We start from the raw sequence: 21,012 nt of genomic DNA, 5'->3' as shown, positions 1-21,012 counted from the left end.
TCTCAGTCTGCTTGTGATTTAACTACTCTGAATAATTTTGTATCATCCGCAAATTTGATAACCTCACTCGTCGTATTCCTTTCCAGATCATTTATATATATATATTGAAAAGCACCGGTCCAAGTACAGATCCCTGAGGCACTCCACTGTTTACCCTTTTCCACTGAGAAAATTGACCATTTAATCCTACTCTCTGTTTTCTGTCTGTTAACCAGTTTGTAATCCAAGAAAAGACATCGCCTCCTATCCCATGACTTTTTTGTTTTCGTAGAAGCCTCTCATGAGGGACTTTGTCAAACGCCTTCTGAAAATCCAAATACACTATATCTACCGGTTCACCTTTATCCACGTGTTTATTAACCCCTTCAAAAAATGAAGCAGATTTGTTAGGCAAGACTTCCCTTAGGTAAATCCGTGTTGACTGTGTTCCATTAAATTATGTCTTTCTATATGCTTTAAGATTTTGATCTTGAGAATAGTTTCCACTATTTTTCCCGGCACTGAAGTTAGGCTCACTGGTCTATAGTTACCCGGATCGCCTCTGGAGCCTTTTTTAAATATTGGGGTTACATTGGCCACCCTCTAGTCTTCAGGTACAATGGATGATTTTAATGATAGGTTACAAATTTTAACTAATAGATCAGAAATTTCATTTTTGAGTTCCTTCAGTACCCTAGGATGCATACCATCTGGTCCAGGTGATTGCTACTCTTTAGTTTGTCAATCTGGCCTACTACATCTTCCAGGTTCAGTTCATCTGACTCATCACTCCTGAAAACCATCTCCGGAACTGGTATCTCCCCAACATCCTCATTAGTAAACACGGAAGCAAAGAATTCATTTATTTTTTCTGCAATGGCCTTATCTTCCCTAAGAGCCCCTTTAACCCCTCGGTCATCTAATGGTCCAACCGACTCCCTCACAGGTTTCTTGCTTTGGATATATTTTAAAATGTTTTTATGAGTTTTTGCCTCTATGGCCAACTTCATTTCAAATTCTCTCTTCGCCTGTCTTATCAATGTTTTACACTTAACTTGACAATGCTTATGTGTTATCCTATTTTCTTCAGATGGATCCTTCTTCCAATTTTTTAAGGATGTTTTTTTGGCTAAAATAGCCTTTCATCTCACCTTTTAACCATGACTGTAATCGTTTTGCCTTCCTTCTACCTTTCTTAATGCGTGGAATACATTATGGATTGCACCTCTAGGATTGTATTTTTAAACAATGTCCATGCCTGTTGAACACTTTTAACCTTTTCAGCTGCACCTTTCAGTTTTTTTCTAACTATTTTCCTCATTTTATCAAAGTTTCCCTTTTTAAAATTTAGTGTTAGAGCTGCAGATTTACTTATTGTCCCCCTTCCAGTTATTAGTTTAAATTTGATCATGTTATGATCACTGTTGCCAAGTGGCCCCACCACCGTTACCTCTCTCACCAAATCCTGCGTTCCACTAAGAATTAAATCTAAAATAGCTCCCTCTCTTGTTGGTTCCTGAACCAATTGCTCCATGAAGCAATCATTTATTACATCCAGGAACTTTATGTCTCTAGCAAGTCCTAATGTTACATTTACCCAGTCAATATTGGGGTAATTGAAATCTCCCATTATTATTGCACTGCCAAATTGGTTTGCTTCCCTGATTTCTCTTAGCATTTTATCATCTGTCTGACCATTTTGTCCAGGTGGACGGTAGTATACTCCTATCACTATAGAACCAGTTATTCAAAAGTTTTAATCAGCTGGTCAGGAGGGCTGGGAGGCATCCATCGTGGTTTCCTACAAATATTCGAGGGATTGAGAGTAGAGGAATGGAAAGCACAAAACAGCTTAATATGTAGTAACTGAAAGAATTTCTGAAGAGACACACGCATCAAGAGAGGATTGTAACAACAAGTAAGCACAAATGAGAAGCCTCGGTGAAGAACCTGGGACTCTGAAGATAATGGACTCTGTTGGCGAGGCCGGTTCTGGTATACACGTGAGGGCCCAGGCATTGGTTGAGATTTGATGCCTTCTGCTTGGTCTAAAAAAAGGTGGATGCGGGAGGAAGGGTAGGGATGGAAGAAGTGGAGGAGGGGTCATGAGGATAGTGGGTAGCTGGCCATAGTTCGTCTCCCGAGGAATCGTCTGAGGAACTGGCAAATGTGACCCATTTACGCGGTGGATGGGTAGGGGACATCCAGGGATAAACGTATCCTTTAGAATAATCAACCTCGTCCCTGATAACCTTCTTGTATTTATTGGGCTTTAAATCCAAACAAAACTTTTCAAGGTTCTTCTGAAAGCTGCAAGCTGTTCAGAGAACAAATCCGCTGAAAGTTGGAGTTTCAGTTATATCCAACTGGGCATTGACTTTATCCTTATGAACTAGTGCAACTCGTTTAGAAGTCCCTATGATCAGGATCATCAAGTCAGGGGAACACTTGTTTAATCTGGATCCACCTCTTCTGCATGAAGGCGTGGCTCCTTCCAGACGTGGAGGCCACGAGGGATACATCTAACTCAGCAGTGATTCTACCAATATGACAGAATGTAATTCAGCCCGGGTGGCATGCTTCTGAGTGAGGATGATCTCAGACCAAGAGGACGAGGCGGGACCGGATGTCGTTTCAGAGAAAAGCAGACAAAGGTGTCTGAGGCAGGAATAGCCATAAACTCCACAGGGTACAGCAACAGCCAATAGGAAGTGGATATGATCGGCGGGATACACTAGTGGTGAATAACCATATATGGGGAAGGTATAGTGCTAGAGTTCTCGGATCATTGTAATAAATTAATCGAGAAAAATGAAGCTTTGGATCAAGTTTTTTTTTTTTCATCTTTTATTCATAGACAAGCCGTAAAGCCCGTTAAAACGGGCTACATCCCTCTGTCTCTCACCTCCCCCTCATTCTCTCTCCCCTCACTCGTCACCACCCCCCTCCCCCACCCACTCCTCTCCACCCTCCCTCTCCTCTCACTCAGTCCCCCCTCTCCCTCACTCCCTCCCACTCAGTCCCCCCTCTCCCTCCCTCCCACTCACTCAGTCCCCCTCTCCCTCCCTTCACCCACCTCCATTTCCTCCCGGCGCCGTAAGCGCGACTTCCCGCAACCCTCACCCGGCTCCATTAACTCCTCCCGCTCCTGCCGGCAGATCTCGGGGGGGGGGGGGCGCGGGAGTGACACCCCCCCCCCCGAGATCTGCCGGCAGATCTCGGTGGGGGGGGGCGCGGGGAGTGACACCCCCCCCCCCCGAGATCTGCCGGCAGATCTGGGGAGGAGAAGCAGCGGCACCGCGCGCGCGGCGCCGCTGCTTCTCCTCCCGCTCCTGCGGCCCCACCGCCATTTTTTTTTTCTGATCGACATCCTTGCCCGCACATGCGCAGTAGAGCTGCGCTCTACTGCGCATTTGCGGGCCGTCGGTCACAGGCCATTTATAAGGTAGATGCTTAAATAGAGGTGTCGGTCCCCCGACAAGGACCATGTTTCGCCACATGGGCTGCGTCAGGAGGAACAGATGCCCAGAAAAACTGTCAGCAAAACCAAAAATATAAAACAAAAATGTAAAACCAAGGATCCACAATACATCATAAAAGAGAACACAAAAGACACCAATCAGTAGGTACTGTGTACATGCGCAAAGAATAATATACAAAAAGCATATAGAAGAAACATTTAAAACAACACATGAATAAAACATGTAAATGTGTTAACCTGTAAACATGAATAAAGACATATAAATGTGAACATTGTCAATCAGTTGTATCATAAAGGGGGAAGGAGCTATGGACAAGGAAAGACAAAAGGGGGGAAAAAAGAGGAAGAGGAGGAAAAGGGACCAAAGGGAAGGGAAGCAGGGGGGAAGGGGGGAAGATTTATTTATTTAACTCCACATGTAACAATTAGGAACGAGGGGAAAAGAAGGCAATACGTGATAAATCAACTCTGACAAAACAATTGGTACTTGAGAGCTTCAAATAAAGAGATGGCAGGAGGAGAGAATGGAATCTCTGAACTCATGTTATTTTGTCAGAGCCAGACAGTCTATGACAAAGATTCCTGTTCCGAGGTACTCTGGCTTCAGGAGTTCCAGGTCAGAGTTTGTTTGGCCTTGGGACTCAGAATACTTTTGAAAAATACACTGAAATGGAAGGAATTACTTCTATTTTAGCACAGTTCTCAGCTATTTCTGTTTTGAGCACACTTTAGATTTTTAGCATGCAATTTTATCTACCGATTTGCTTACTGCATTAGTAGCACAAAGTAATTTAATAAAGTTTAATAAAACCTCTGAATAAAAATCTCTGCTGAGACTTCATTTAGAGCAGGAGTTGTCAAACTTGCTTCTTGAAACCTGCAACCCAGTTGGGTTTTCAGGATAACCACAAGAAATATGCATGAGCATAGATGCCAGCTTTGTGGGTGCTTCAGCTCCCCAATAGAAACAGAAACTTGATGACAGAAAAAGACCATACTGTCTTTCTAGTCTGCCCATCTACACTAGCTAATTCAGCTTCATAATCATCTTTATTTATCCTATGCTTTCTTGAATTCATTTACTGTTCTCGTCTCCACCACCTGCATGGGGAGGTTGTTCTAAGCTTCCATTATCTTCTCTGTAAAGAAATATCTCCTTAATTTATTCCTGAGTCTACTCCATTTCACTCTCATCCCATGACCCTTTATTCTAGAATCACCTTTCCTTTGAAAGAAGCCTGCTTCTTGTGCATGAAAACCTTGAAGGTATTTAAATATATCATATCTCCCCTATCCCTTTTCCTAGGGTATATATGTTTAGATCTTTAAAGTCTGTTCTTACATGCTTTAGAAAGCTAGCTAGCCTCTGGACTGACTCCAACCTATTTATATCCTTATGAAGAAATCTCCAGAATATTGAACAAACTACTTTATCCACGGAGGGGTAATGTGCTTTTTAGCACCCCTAATCATTTAGCAAAGTTAGATCACATGTGTATGAGTCTTGTTTGCATGCAATGGAAGCAATGCATGGAAATAGATCTCATGCATATTCATTATGGAAATCCTGTAAATCTGATTGGATTGTATTCCTTGAGGGCTGAATTTGGGGACCTCTGATTTTTTAATATTGTATCCAGTTCTTCAGACCACACCTACAAAAGGATACAGACCATCTGTCCAGAGGGCAGCTATTAAAATTAAGATCTATCTTTATCATAAAATATATGGGGAGAGACGTAAGATCCTAAACATGTATAGCAAGGAGGAAGAGGGGGGGTTGTGGCAGGGTGTACCAGAGAAACCCTCAGAACACCTTAAAGGATGAGTCCCAGAGCTCTGGGACTCGAACCAACTTAAGGGAAAGTATTCTGGATGCAGGACAGCTCTTCTGAGCAAGAACTTATCTTAGGCTTAGAGGAGAGCAAAGGAGATCCTGGGAAGACATGGAGAAGGTAGCTCTAGCTAAATACTGCTTTCATGATCTTGTGTTTGTGAAATACTGCAGTGTAAGTAGTCTGAACTTTGTTTATTGCTTTGAAGAATAAAGTTTGTACAAAGAAGAACCAGAGTCTATCCTGCCTGTGTTTGGCCTCTTGCAGGCTGTAAACCTCTTGTGCTTTGTCACATATGGTGTCAGGTCGGGGATTTTTGCCCTGTGCGACTGCACCGGTAGAACCCAAGCCTCCAGGAAGAGGATTGAAAGAGAGAAAAAATTTTCAGTGTGTGAAAACCTGTTTAGTCTAAAACAGGTATACAGAGCAGAGACTGGTGTTACAGGGATCTCTGAGTAGCATCTCAGAGTAGTGCTCTACTCAGAGAAGAAGAAAGGAAACAGACTTTTTTTTCTAAGTTGTGAAATCTGGGCCACTTGAAGCACAGGCCAGAAAATGCAGTGTGGAAAATGCACACAGAGAAGAGAATTTTCCAGGGGCCTGGTTGCAGTAACAACCTACAAGTTTGGAGATAAAATGGACTAAAAAAGGTAGTCAGTAAGTGCTGGACAAGCAGGGATTTTTTGGTTTGTGTTTTATTTTGGTGGGGGTTGTGTTTTTTCCTTTTTGGGAAGGAAAAAAAAAAAGGTTTGCTGGCATGCATACCTGAACAAGGCATGGCCCTTAAAGGTACCCTGTGCTTCCTCGCTGCTTTCCTGATGAAAAAAGGAAAAGTTTGTACCTGTGGGAGAAGACTGTACAGCCAAGAAAGTTGCTACCAAGGATTCTTGGAGGATCTGAAAACCTTGTGCCAAATTTTGCTAAAGAGACAGCGGCAGCTGGAACACTGCTTTGAAACCTATCAACAAGCCTGGCAGCAAGCGGATGCAGACCCTGAGAGGACAGCAGAGACTGCAGAGGCTGTCGCAAGAACATATCCAGTATCGCATGTGGAGAAGTATCTAGAAACCGCAGAGAAAGTGGCGAGGGCTGAAGAAATAATGAAGCCAGAGATCCCAGCCCAGGTAAGAAGTGCCAGAGGGGCCAACTCCAGTCTGGAACTCCAGAAACCCTGCAGGCTGTGGGAATGTCACCCAGCTCTGACACAGTGGAGATGAGACCCCATTGTGGGGATGTTGGTAGGATGCTTTGCTCTGATCTGGGTGCTTATATAGTCCTACTGCAGAGGGACAGGACTCAGATGCAGACATTAATTGAAATTTAGACTGAGCAAACCTTCAAAAAGAGGGGAGCAAGTTAATCAAGGCTGCAGGGATCATGTTCCTCCAGCAACAGTGACCTGTGTTCAAGGGTCTGACAGCAGTTCCCTAACCGGGATGAGCCACTTCCAAATGAATAGATGGCAGAAATAGAGTAGGATTTCTCCCTTGTTGGAGCGGATGGAGAAGACACCAGTGCTATCAAGGAGCTGGGATTGGTTATACATTACTAGGGCAGGACCCCACAGAAGCCAAACTACAGGATAGGACTAATGAACTAGACAGTGTTGAGAGTAAAACTCTGAGTGCCCTCGACTGAAAAGGAGTCTTGGCAGGATATCTTCTCTAGGGAGAGCCCAGAGAATGTTGTGAAAAGTTCCAAAACACAAAAAATGTAAAAGAGATATCCCCAAGGGGAAGCGGGGCATGCTAGTTTCCCAAAGGTCCAAAGAATTAAGTGAATTTGGATAAAAGAAAAACAGGAAGTGCTCTGGGAACCCTTAGCAGAGACCAAAAGGGCAGGGAAAGGGTGTCCTGAGGAAAAAATTAATAGATCACATCCAGACTTGATTTCCCAAAGGCAGAATGAGGGCAAGTATAAGAGTTAAAGCAGGAGATACCCTATGTATAATGGGCTCAGAATATAGCTAAAAAAGAGGAAGCCCCAAAGGAGGGCAAGAAAAGAGAACGAGTAGGAGGTTCCTAACTAGGGACATACCCTAATAGGAGCAGTCGCTCAACCTAATAAAGTTGAGCTGAGGGAGAGGGTATATAGCAGAGTATGCCAGAGAAATCCTCAGAACACCTTATAGAACTGGTCCCAGAACTCTGGTCCTGGTCCACCTTAAGGCAAAGCATTCTGGGTGCAGGGTGGCTCCTCTGAGCAAGAATATAGCTTAGGCTCAGAGGAAAGCAAGGGAGGCCCTGGGAAGACATGGAGAAGGCAGCTCCAGCTAAATATTGCTTTGGTGATCTTGGGTTTGTGAAGTACTGTAAGGTATGCAGTTTGAACTTTGTTTATTGCTGTGAAGAATAATTGTGTGAAGAAGAGCCAGGGTCTGTCCTGCTTGTGTTTGGCCTCTGGCAGGCTGTAAACCGCTTGTGCTTTTATCACAGGGATATATATGATGGAAACTGTGCTGTGCCTCCAAGAAAGTATTACACTGACACCAGGCATTTTTCAAGGGAAGGGAAGCTTGAGAATATGGAGGTACAGGAAGAGGGGAGGGGGAACGGGGGAGGAAATCAGGTCACCATGTATTTTATTTTGATTTTTACTTGGGAAGAGATTTAACTTTTTTTAAAATCTGGTTGGGGTGGGGAAAATCAGGGTAGCTGAGTTTTTTGGTTTTTTTTTAATTGCAGATGGAGGCAGAATTGCCAACCTTGGGGGGAAGGGATTAGCCAATTAGCTGTTTACATGCCTAAGATTGAGCAGACTAAATCTAGCCAGACATATTTTAGCCAGCTAGATTTCATCCGAAAACCTAGCCACTTTCCTTTTTGAAAATTGTATGCAGCAGTTATAACATCCTTACCTATTGCTTTATGTACTTCTACATTGTTTTATGTTGTGCTGTATATTGTTTTCATTGCAGGAGAGATTCATGTGGATTTGAACATGTATTTGTAGGAGAGTCCAAACGTGGAAAAGAGATCATGGGTTTTCATAACTGGGTTCAATTTTACCTGCAGGAGAAACTTAATCACATCGACTACAAGGGCTATGTAGCCAGACAGTACAAAAGCAGGGTAAGAAATGTCTCAAGAATTACTGTAAATTTTAATCAAGGCCTAGAATGGTGGGTGAGAATTCTGCATCATAATAGACTGACATATAATATTCTGTTTTCACCAGACATTTATTGCTTGCTAGTATAGAGCATCTGAAGTGAAGATAATATTCATCCATTTTGGAAAAGTGACAATGACTCATATATAAGGAAATAAGAAAGTAAATAAATTTTGCATTTCAAAAAGGAGCTGACCTGAATTGCTGATTAATATGCTTTTGCATCCAATTTACAGCTAATCAGCCTCTCAACAAACCCCTGTTCCGGATTTGAATAGCAAATATTTGTATTCACTGATCAGCCTGACTAGCTAATCACATGGCCATCTTTCTAGCCTCAAAAACGGGAGAATAGGCCCCTTTTTTGGAAAAGTTTGGACTTCAGACACTAGGTGACATTACTGGTTTAAAATCTATAACTTCACAGGTGTTTTGCTTTTTTTCTTCCATGGAACTCCCTGTTCTGAATTCTGTTTAATCTGATTATTAAATGAACTTCCTGGATTCTACTATTAGTTTATGATGTATCAATCTGATATATCAGGATATGCACAAATCCAGTTGAAGAATCATTAGTGGGTAATACAGACATCTTAAAAAGCTAGCTTTTCTCACTTTCTTGGATCTGCCTGTAGACTCCCCACAGCTATCTTTAGAATTTAACGTGGCTTCCTACAGAAGTCTATAGATTTTAGCAACTTACCCTGTATGTGACTCTGTAGTCTGTTGTTTTTGCATATTTAAAAGTCAGAGGATTTCACCTTCCTTTTCTTATTTTAATATGTTTCATTTCAATGTAAGATTGCTGAAAATGGTAACAGCAAATTTTAAGAAAATAAAACGGGGGCCAAAAATAGTTCAGAATATTTAACAGGAATGTAACGAATTAAATGCTTAAACAATAAGTAAAGTCTTATTGTTTCAAATTAACTATTTAATATGCAACCTAATCCCCACAGCAACTCTCGTTCCACCTTCCTCTCCCCCTTCTCCGCTGATCTGTTGGAGAAGGGGTCAGTCTGAGACTGGACTATGTTGAAGGAAGTGAAAGACTGTAGAGATGTGTGGGATAGAGACTGAAACACACTCCCACTTTCAGTCTCCACTTCCGAGAAAGTAGCAAAGAAAGGGTCTGTAGGCGGAAGGAAGGGTGTATCATATAGAGGAAAGGAAGAGATGGGGGAGGGTTATCTGTTTTTCAGGCTGTAGCAATATCGGCGCGTGGAAAATGGGGCGCTCATGATTGAGTGCCTGCTCTCCTAACGCGTACCAATCGACCTCTCTGGGGCGCCCAATACAAAATGCAAATGGGCTGCCACGGTAAAAAGGAGGCACTAGGGGAAATTGTGCGTCCCTAGCACCGCCTCGGCAGCGGGCACCCAGGAGAGGTGGCTGCCACAGGTTAGGAAAATGGATGCTTATTAATTGTGTCCCTATTATTATTTTTTTTACCTACTTCTTTTTCTGTTTGTCCAACTTAAAATCGCCACAATGTTAAGTCAGAGAAACTACAGAAAAGCAGTATTTTCTGCTTTTCTGTCAACTTTAGGGCTTCTCAGAACTTAACGCCTCCTCCGGGGCAGGCGTTAATTTCTGAGAGTAAAACTGTGCACATCTGGTGCACATTTATTTATTTATTTATTTATTTTAATCTGTTTAATTGCAGAAAACATATATAACTAAACAAAGCCAACAGGGGGGAAAATCATCCCCAATACATTGTTCAATAGAATACAGTGCCAAAAAACAGAATGTGCATTGGAAGGTTATAGCTTATAGCCTCATCAACATGAATTTACATGTCATTGGAGCTATTAGCTTCGTGGGGGGGAGGGGGGAGTTGGTCGTGTGTTTTCGACGCACTAATCCTCTTATTGAATAAGGGGTTGTAGAAGCACATCCAACCACGGGTTAACCAGTGTACTGCATTGGTCTGTTTATGCTTGTTGGCAGTACTACATTGCACCCTACCGTTAAATGTATAAACAGTTAACCATTTAAATTTCAGTAGTTTAAATGGTCAACTTCTTTAAATAATATTTACATCCCTGTTTAACAGCATGTTACAATAATTATCACAAACAGGAATCATAATAGTGTGTTTTTCCTGCCTAAACTTGGTTACAGTAAACATCAGAAGAATCTCTTGAAATTTTATGGTGTTTTCTATTTAGTGGAGAGTTTTTAAACCCATGGGTAACACGAGCATATTTCATTGATTCCTTAGATACTCAATCCAACGAACTATAATGATAGGAGTCAGGTGGCATCTTACAGAGTAATCAGTGTCCACTTCATCAGATGCATGAAGTGATGTAGACGAGAGGGGTAAAATGTATACAGAACAAAAAGAAGGCAGGACAAGGTGTGGAGAGGGTTAATAGCATTATAGTATAGCCTACTGACAACTGAGATAAGTGTAAAGAGACAGAATGATCTGATTACAGTTAAGTTCATAGATAGTTGTAGCAAGGTATTAAGTCATTGTCTCTGTACAGTCCTAGGGTGATGGGGTTACATTTTTTTGATGAGTTTCAAATCAGCAATTTCACGCTGGAGTGTTCCCTTGAAGTTCTTATGTTGGAATATGGCAACCTTAAGGTCATATAGAGAATGTACTAAAAGGTTAAAATGCTTTCCTATTGGTTTCTGGATGTTGCTATCCCTAATGTCAGACTTATGTCCATTTATTATTTTCCTTATGGATTGACCTATTTGTCCTAGGTAGTCAGCAGAGGGACATTGCTGGCAGGTATTGGCGTATATTACATTGGAAGAAGAGCAGGTGACTGAGTCCTACATGTTGTAGTCTCTCTGCTGTCTACATAGGACAAACAGGTCAATCCCTAAGGAAAAGAATAAATGAATATAAATCTGACATTAGAAATGGCAACATCCAGAAACCAATAGAACATTTCAATGAAGGAGATTATTTCATGCTTCGTGGGACCTTTTCCCTATAAGTTGGTGTGAATTTGAGGGACAGCAGATGGAGTCTCGGTTTGCAAATGCTCAACCAAGTTAAGTTCCCCAGTTGAAGTTGTGGGGCAAGCTGATGTTTTTTTTTATCTGCTTGTGTTTTGGAACATACCACTGACTGTGTTTTAGGAGTTGATGAGTAGAATGCCAAAGATTCTTGTCCTTTAATATTAGCCACTGGACATCCCCCAGTAGTGAGTAGTGGTACCTGGATGCAAGGATGTCATCCATATACCAAAGAAAAGGAGAGGAGCCTGTGGACTTGTTGACGTGGTTGTTATGGCAAGCCTCCGCCCACGGGGGAAATGAGGACCAGTTATCCTGTCATTGATTGACATAGGACCGTAGGAAGGTTTTAAGTGATTGCTTGGTCTGTTCGGTTTCATTGTTAATTTGATACCAAATTTCTTGCATAAGCTTTGCCAGTAATGGTTGAACTGAACACTTTGGTCAGATACATTGTGAACGGGGAGGCCATATAGGCAAAAGAAGTGATTTATGAAGAGTTGGGCTAATTCGGTTCTGATGGTAGTCCTGGGATGGGCATGAAGTAGGCCATCTTTGAGAACTGTCGACTATCACCCAGTTGGTAGTATTGCCTGCTGATGGCAGTAGATCAGTGATAAAATCTGTAGCCAGGTGGGTCCAAGATTCCTTGGGAGGCAGTAATGGCTAAAGTAGTCCCCAGGGCTGGTCTCTGGGAGTCTTATTTGTGGCACAAGTTGGACACTAGTCTTTGCAGCAAGATCTAAAATGGTACAGATGAGGCCACTAGTAGTAGCAGATAAGGAGTTCTAAGGTCCTAACAAAGCCTGGATACCCTGCAATGAGTGAATCATGGGCCCATTTTAGCACCTGTTCTCGAAGACACGAAGGAACCATGTCTTCCCTGAAGGTATGTTAGACACCAAGGAATGTCCAAGTTAGATCTTTATTTAAGAGCAGACGTATATTTTGTACTTGTGCCTGACTCAGGTCGAGTTTCGCCCCACCAGGGGCTGCCTCAGGGGCTAAAATTAACAAATAAATAAACAAACAACATGAATAATGCTGGACATACATAAATCAAATTAAAACATAATTTAAAATCATAACAAATATTTAAAAAAGGTAACACATGAATAGATTAAAATCACAAACAACACTTAGTGAGTAACAAATATGATTTCATCATTTTACCTGTATATAGACGATCATTAAATGAACCAGAGAATATGTTTAGCTTAAGTGCACCCAAATTTACACACTCTTTTAATCTGTAAAAAATTGAGAAATTACAGAAAAAGGAAATCTAATAGACATACAAGCATTTAATTAGTATGTAACAATAGAAAATGGTAGTGTGGGACTAATGCAGCTATAAAATCTGTGAAAAATTATAAGAGCATACTCAAATACAACTACTAAATAACTGAATATTAATTTTAATTTTGATTTAACACTAGGGTAAGCTGTAAGTCTTGAATAAAAACAATAATTGACTATATTCCAAAACTAAGCTTGCTGAATCAGTAATATGCATAAAATAATTTTTTATAGCAATAAGAATATTGTCTCGACTCAGTTCCCATAAAGAAGCATTTTAACTACGCTATTTAAAAATATTATACATAACTCGCCGCTAAATCAATATATTTGCATACAAAAATCGCACCAAAAAACTAAACCAAAACTGTCGGCATTTAAAAGCATGTGAAGCACGGATGTAAATTTAGAAATATGCCGGCTTTGTATTTTACTTGTACGGACACAGAGAGAAGCCGTAATTGAAAAAAACATTTAAAATGAATTACACTTACAACTTTTTAAATCTATTAGGAAATATATTCGCTAAATATAAATCATATGTATCGATGTGAGCAATACACAAAACCCTATGTGAACGCTGGTGAAAACATAAAACCGCTGGCGGTTCCATACACGGAGGGGAATTATAAAAATACTATTAAACGCCGAGCTTACTTTGAAAGCAAATCAGCAATTTATACTTACACAAATGTGACGATACAGCAATTCAATCTCTGCTCTCGAATAACAAGGACCAGAAAGTATGGAAACGCTCGCTGGTCTTTTAAATGTTTATAATGTTGTAAGTATAAATTGCTGATTTGCTTTCAAAGTAAGCTCGGCGTTTAATAGTATTTTTATAATTCCCCTCCGTGTATGGAACCGCCAGCGGTTTTATATTTTCACCAGCGTTCACATAGGGTTTTGTGTATTGCTCACATCGATACATATGATTTATATTTAGCGAATATATTTCCTAATAGATTTAAAAAGTTGTAAAAGTAATTCATTTTAAATGTTTTTTTCAATTACGGCTTCTCTCTGTGCCCGTACAAGTAAAATACAAAGCCTACATATTTCTAAATTTACATCCGCGCTTCACATGCTTTCAAATAGCCTTTTAAATGCCGACAGTTTTGGTTTAGTTTTTTGGTGCAATGTTTGTATGCAAATATATTGATTTAGCGGCGAGTTATGTATAATTTTTTTAAATAGTGTAGTTAAAATGCTTCTTTATGGGAACTGAGTTGAGACAATAATCTTATTGCTATAAAAAATTATTTTATGCATATTACTGATTCAGCAAGCTTAGTTTTGGAATATAGTCAATTAATTATTGTTTTTATTCAAGACTTACAGCTTACCCTAGTGTTAAATCAAAATTAATATTCAGTTATTTAGTAGTTGTATTTGAGTATGCTCTTATAATTTTTCACAGATTTTATAGCTGCACTAGTCCCACACTACCATTTTCTATTGTTACATACTAATTAAATGCTTGTATGTCTATTAGATTTCCTTTTTCTGTAATTTCTCAATTTTTTACAGACTAAAAGAGTGTGTAAATTTGGGCGCACTTAAGCTAAACATATTCTCTGGTTCATTTAATGATCGTCTATATACAGGTAAAATGATGAAATCATATTTGTTACTCACTAAGGGGTAGATTTTCAAATACCGCGAATAGGCGTACTTTTGTTGGAGCTCCAGGCGCCAACAAAAGTACGCTGGATTTTAGTAGATACGCGCGGAGCCGCGCGTATCCGCTAAAATCCAGGATCGGCGCACGCAAGGCTATCGATTTTGTATAGCCGGCGCGCGCCGAGCCGCACAGCCTACCCCCGTTCCCTCCAAGGCCGCTCCGAAATCGGAGCGGCCTCGGAGGGAATCCTCTAACGCCCTCCCCTCACCTTCCCCTCCCTTCCTCTACCTAACCCACCCGCCCGGCCCTGTCTACACCCCCCCCCTTACCTTTCTCCGGGGATTTACGCCTCCCGGAGGGAGAAGTAAATCCCCACGCGCCAGCGGGCCTGTTGCGCGCCGGGACGCGACCTGGGGGCGGGTACGGAGGGCACGGCCACGCCCCCGGACCGCCCCGGGCCGTAGCCACGCCCCCGTACCCGCCCCCAAAACGCTGCCAACACGCCCCCTAAACGCCGCGACGACCGCGCCCGCCCCCGACACGCCCCCCTCGGAGAACCCCGGGACTTACGCGAGTCCCGGGGCTCTGCGCGCGCCGGTAGGCCTATGTAAAATAGGCTCACCGGCGAGCAGGGCTCTGAAAATCCGCCCCTAAGTGTTTGTGATTTTAATCTATTCATGTGTTACCTTTTTTAGATATTTGTTATGATTTTAAATTATGTTTTAATTTGATTTATGTATGTCCAGCATTATTCATGTTTGTTTATTTATTTGTTAATTTTAGCCCCTGAGGCAGCCCCTGGTGGGGCGAAACTTGGCCTGAGTCGGACACCAGTACAAAATATACGTCTGCTCTTAAATAAAGATCTAACTTGGACATTCCTTGGTGTCTAATCTACATTATTGCCTAAACAGCTTTCTTAGACAACCTACCCTCCTGTTTTATTATTCCCTGAAGGTATGGTCACAGAAGCCTCAAACCAGATCCTGGCTGGATAAATATTGGCCTTCGGGGGGGGGAGGGGGGGTGAGTCCAGGAGGTTCTCCTCCTCGAAAGAGCAGGACAGGGTGTCAGCGTGTTAGTTCTTGTCTGCTGGTTGATAGCTCAGTTCAAAATCCAAAGCGATTAAAGAATAGGGACCAACTGGCCTGTTGGGGATTCAGTCGTTGGGCCTGTGCCAAGTATTTAAGGTTTTTATGGTCTGTGTAAATCGTTACTGGATTTCGGACGCCTTCCAACAGTTGGTACCACTTTTTGAGGGCTAACTTAACTGCTAGCAGTTCTCAGTTGCCGATGGTGTAGTTTCTGTCCGCCGGGGAGAATTTTCTAGAGAAGAAGGCACAGGTTATCAGGGCAACCTGGGGGTCATGTTGTGGCAAGATTGCGCCTACTCCAGGTGGGACGTCAACCTCTAGGATGAACAGCTCAGTGAGGTCTGGATGGCTAAGACAAGGATCATGCATATAAATTCCTGTTTGAGGCATTTGAAAGCTTGGAGGGCTTCCTGCTTCCAGATCTGGGGTCAGCTCCCTTCTTAGGGCCGTGAGCAGAGCCGCCAGCAAGGAGTGGTAATGGACAACTAGGCAGTAATAATTGGAAAAGCCCAAGAACTGTTGTAGTGCCTTGAGTTCCACTGGCTGGGGCCAGTGCAGAATCACATTCAATTTTCCAAGATCCATCCGAGTTCAGTCACAGAGACGATATTCCGCAGGAAAGAGTTCTTTCTGCTCAAAGGAACATTTTTCTAGCTTGGCATATAGCGGAGGTTGTCATAGATAGTGTAACGCTTGCCGGACATGCATGTAGTGCTGTCCAAAGGTCTAGCGTGCACGAGTATATTGTCCAGATAGACAATTACATGTGAATGTAGCAAGTCTTGAAATATCTCATTTACCATCATCTGGAAAACTTCAGGCGCATTGCATAAGCCAAATGGCAGAACAAGATATTCGTAGTGGCCATTGTGTGTATTGAAAGCGGTTTTCCACTCAACGTCTTTTCGAATGCAAATTAAATTGTATGCTCCCTGCAGGTCCAATTTGGTAAATATTTGTGCATCCCTCAGGTGATCATATAGTTTGGTGATCAGTGGTAAAAGATATAGGTTGTTCTTTGTGAATCATGTTCAAGTCATGGTAATTGATACATGATTGAAGGGACCCATTCTTTATGGCCAAGAAGAAAAATTCAGCACCAGTGTGAGAGGATGAAGGATGAATAAAGCCCTTGGCCATGTTATCTTGTATGTATTGGGACATGGCGATGGTCTTCAATTCAGAGAGAGGGTATACTCTACCCCGCAGTGGGCCCTTTCCTGGCAGAAGTTCTATAGGACAATCGTAGACCCTGTGCAGAGGTAGAACATGAGCCTGCTATTGGCTGAAAACGTCATTGAACTCTGCATACTGGTCAGGCATCTTAGGACATACACACTTCATCTGTAAAGCAGGAGGTTAGAGTTGAATCAGAAATTGATCCTGGCAGGTAGCGTCCCAGCTAGCCAGCTGTAGAGATGCCCAGTCAAAGCAGGGTTGATGGATAATTAACCAAGGATAGCCGAGAATTATCTTGTTAACTAATCTGGGAAGTTCGTAGAATTGGATGGTCTCCTGGTGGAGGAGGCCTGTATGCATGAGGACACCAAGAGGATGGTCGCTAGAAGTTCAGTAGGGATCCAATAACACTGGACCACAGCTTTGTCAATAAAACTCTCTGTGATCCCAGTGTCCACAAAAGCTTGAAGATGGACCTGAAAGTTCCCTGAGGGGATATATACAGGAAGCAGAAGTTGGGGAGAGGTACCATGATGACTTAGGGTGGCCTCTACTACCATTCCTAGGCCTGGGAGTTTCCCAGCTTGGCTGGATGCTGACTGCATAAGGTCTAGAGCTAGCACAATGTAGACAAATATTCAGAAGTCCCTTGTGCCGACGCTTTTCTGGTGACAGTAGGAGACAGTCCAGCAGCATGGGCCCATGGGACTTTGGCATCGGTGGTGAGTTGGGAGGAGTCACCAGATGCTGAAACTGCGGGGCAAGGCATATAAGACACTGAGCTTCATTTCTTTCCTTAGCCCTTTCCCAAAAGTGGAGGTTGAGACGAATTGCCAGTCTAATAAAACCCTCCAAGTCTTTTGGCAGGTCTCACCCAGTGAGTTCTTCTTTCAAACCCTCTGATAAGTCCTGGCGTAAAATTACCAGAATATCATCTCTTCACTTCAGCTCAGAGAAGCCAGGGTCTGGAATTGAATGGCATACTCGCCAACAGTTTAGGAACCTTAACAGATTTGGAGGAGATTGGCCGTAGCCGACTTATCTTTGGTGAGCTGGCCTGGTTCATCAAAGATAAACCAGAATTTGTGGAGGGAAGTGGTCTAGGTTTTCCAAGATTGGGTCCTCCCATTCCCACAATGGTGAGACCCAGGCTAAGGCAGGTCCTCCCAGCAAAGATAGAATAAAAGTCACCTTGGTCTTGTCTGTCAGGAATAGGGCCATTCATAAGGTGAAGTGCAAATGGCACTGATTATTCAAGCCCCGACATTCTCAGGGATCGCCGATGACCCTTGGTGGCGAAGGTAGCTGTGGTAATGGCGCAGCTGGAGGTGTGGGTGCCGGGGGGTGTTGACTATACGGAGAAAGCATTCATTCAGGCTGCAAGACTTTCAAAAACCCCAGTCACCTGGTCCAACATGTTTTGCTGCTTTTGGATGCACTGTGCCATACCAGGGATGGCATGGAGAGCGGCCAGTTCTGCCAGGTCCATGGCCTCAGCAAACTGTTAGGGAATCAGCTCTCTGGCCACTCCGGGAGCCATTCAGACTATGGCGATGTGGACCCCAATGTGGAGAGAGTGGAATGCACTGCACAGACAAACTCTTTTGGCTACCCTGACAACCGGTAGAAGTTCCTGGGAGGAATAAATGAGGGCTTCACCTGTACCGGCTGTTGTTCCCTCAGGTTGAGCCCTTGGTGCAGACGGTCATCAGGGCTTAGGTTGTTCTCAGTGCACGGCAGAAAAGAGAGTCCGGATCTGAGTACAGGACAGGGCAGCCAGCGAGCAGAGGGTTCCAGAAGGTGGGCCAAGGTCATGGCAGGCAGCAAGAAAGCAGAAGTCTGGTCCAGAACCAGAATCAAAGCCAGGAAGACAAAGGCAGAAAACACAAATTAGTATCACATACTAAGGAGCAGACTATTCAGGAGACCTGTTGCCAAGGCGCCAACTGTTTGCAAGAGACTTCCTTATATATTCCTGGAGGATATGACATCAGCCAGCGCTACAGGAAGTCCCGGCTAGGGGACCTATAAAGGCCATCCAGGTTTACAGGAAGTTCCATCCTGGGTCCTTGGAACAGCATGCTGCCGGCGGCTACTTCGAAGTTGCATTAAATCAGAGGTGAGGGGCTTAGCACATGGAGGCAGCTGGAGCCTAACAAATGGCTTCTCTTATATCTTGGTATTTTATGGGATGTGTTAAATTACATACAATCTGTCTCAGTTTTGAGAAACTTTTATTGTATTTTTCCATATTTTCAACATATATAATAGCATTAAACTTTAATATAGGGCTACATTATAGATAAGTCACTATATTGACACTTGATATCTTGCCTATGATTCTGCTTACTACTTTGCCATGTTCATTCTCAGAAAACTTTCTGTATAATTGGTACATAATTAAGTAACGTTGGTTGCCAGTTGCTCATTTTATTCAAATTAAGAAATTGGTTGTAGTTTTTAAAGCATTTAAACGAGGTAGTCCTTCTTACTTAGCTAGTCTGTTATCTTTGTATCAACCTACTGGACAACTTTGATCTTCAGATTCTTTATAGCTAGTAGTACCACCCTTTAAGCAAACTAACAGGCCGATACAGTACAGTGCGCTCCGGTGGAGCGCACTGTTAACCGGCATTTGGATGCGCATTTTCAATGCGCTAGTTTTAACCCTTATTCAGTAAGGGGTCATAGCGCGTCGAAAACGTGCTTCCAACCCCCCCGAGATTAATATCGCCCGCAACATGCAAATGCATGTTGATGGCCCTATTAGTCATTCCCGCACGATACAGTAAGTAAAAACCGGGCACTCAATTTTGCCGGCGTCTGGTTTCCGAACCCGAGGCTGTCAGCTGGCTCGAGAACAGACGCCGGCAAAATTGAGCGTCGGCTGTCAAACCCGCTGACAGCTGCCGCTCCTGTCGAAAAAGAGGCGCTAGGGACGCACTAGTGTCCCTAGCGCCTCTTTTTACCATGGGCCCTAATTTAAATATTTTGATTTACTGAATCGCGCACACAGGACACTGGCCTGTGCGCGCGCCGGGAGAGCGGGCGCTCACACGCTCTCCTGCGAACCTTACTGTAGCGGCCTGTAGATTGGCTGCAACACGAGCTTGCACATTTTCCTTAATAGGCTTTATCTTGTGGAATAATTTTTACATCTGTACCTTATTTCAGATGTAAATTGTTTAGCAAGCATTTGAAAACTAACTTATTTTCTAAAGCATTCAAATCTGTATAATTTCTAGTAAGTGCTTCTGGATTCTACTTAAGTTTATGAACTCTGTTTATGTATCATTATTAACCGCTTAATACAAAAAGTTTGGTTTAAGTGGTTTATAATTATTTTAAATAAGCAGTGTGTAGTACCTAATTGCATTTATTTTACTTAAGTATTTTTGAAACTGTTTTATTGACATTTAAGTCCTAGAACAGCAGTAATTTTGCATACATTTACTTGGCTTTTAATGCCATTTCTCTTTCTTTTTCCACAGCCTGATGAAGAGGACCAAGTTCTAAATCTACAGTTTAGTTGGAAGGGCATAGTAAAACCAGTGGGAAGCACATTTATAGGTGTCAGCCCAGAGTTCGAATTTGCAATTTTCACAATTATCTTTCTGCAATCACAAGAAAAAGTGACTCGAGAACTGGTGCGGATAGAAGAATATGAATTGCAGATGGTGGTTTATCGCCATGGGCGATATATTGGGACAGCCTATCCACTACTCCTTAGCAGCAATAATGAGGACTTGTACTGAAACCACCTCTTGCAATTCATTGCTTTTTATCATACTGTAGACTGATTTTTTATTTTTTTTTTAGCCCAATTGGGTTTTACCTGCTCCTTTTGTCTTTCAGCTCAATCAGAAATTGTACCATGAGACTTTATCATTAACTACTTAAGGGTTTTCCCTCATTTTAACTCCCTCCTATCTATGCAGCCATCTAGCTCAGTTGACAGTCTTTTGGCCAACAGCCAAAGACCACGGGTTTTTCTAGAACTCGGTACACATGCACCCTTAATTTAGACTTTACATGAAGCTAGTGAGTGATAGCCAGGACTCCAGGATCTGTAAACACTTCCTCTATAGCAACTCTAGACCTGCTGGCTTAAAAAAGAGAAGCCTGGCTTGGGAATCCAAATCTTCCAGGGCACATCCTTTCAATGAGCCCCTCAAGTTAATTTAATATTTGTTTGGGTTTTTTTTTTTATTAAAAACAGAGACATTGATATAGAAGTTGATATATTTATTGGCTTAAGGTGTGTACCAATATGTTTAGCTCTTCATTTTTGTTTTGCTTTATTTTTTAAAAAAAGAAAGCCTTTTCTATTTCAATCTTTAAAGGTAATTTTCTGTTTTAACAAGGAACTTGCTATGCCTTATTGTTACTAAGATATTATATTGCTGTACTCTTGTTTAAATTAAG

The 21,012-nt window shown here is 42.3% G+C and overlaps 1 protein-coding gene across 1 annotated transcript in view; it reads left to right on the top strand.

Moving 5' to 3' along the window:
• The window catches only part of LOC115090683 (poly(U)-specific endoribonuclease-like), a 158,455-nt gene extending 137,666 nt beyond the window's left edge, over window positions 1-20,789 (top strand). The window contains exons 6-7 of the mRNA XM_029600110.1: window positions 8,213-8,366; window positions 20,079-20,789. Coding sequence (XP_029455970.1) covers window positions 8,213-8,366; window positions 20,079-20,342 — 418 coding nt within the window. The 3' untranslated portion in view covers window positions 20,343-20,789. The remainder of the gene's footprint in view (window positions 1-8,212; window positions 8,367-20,078) is intronic.
• The last annotated feature ends 223 nt before the right edge of the window (window positions 20,790-21,012 follow it).

The sequence above is a fragment of the Rhinatrema bivittatum genome, chromosome 4, assembly GCF_901001135.1.
Source record: "Rhinatrema bivittatum chromosome 4, aRhiBiv1.1, whole genome shotgun sequence".
NCBI classification, from domain to species: domain Eukaryota; kingdom Metazoa; phylum Chordata; class Amphibia; order Gymnophiona; family Rhinatrematidae; genus Rhinatrema; species Rhinatrema bivittatum.
This window is presented reverse-complemented; position numbering and strand designations above follow the sequence as displayed.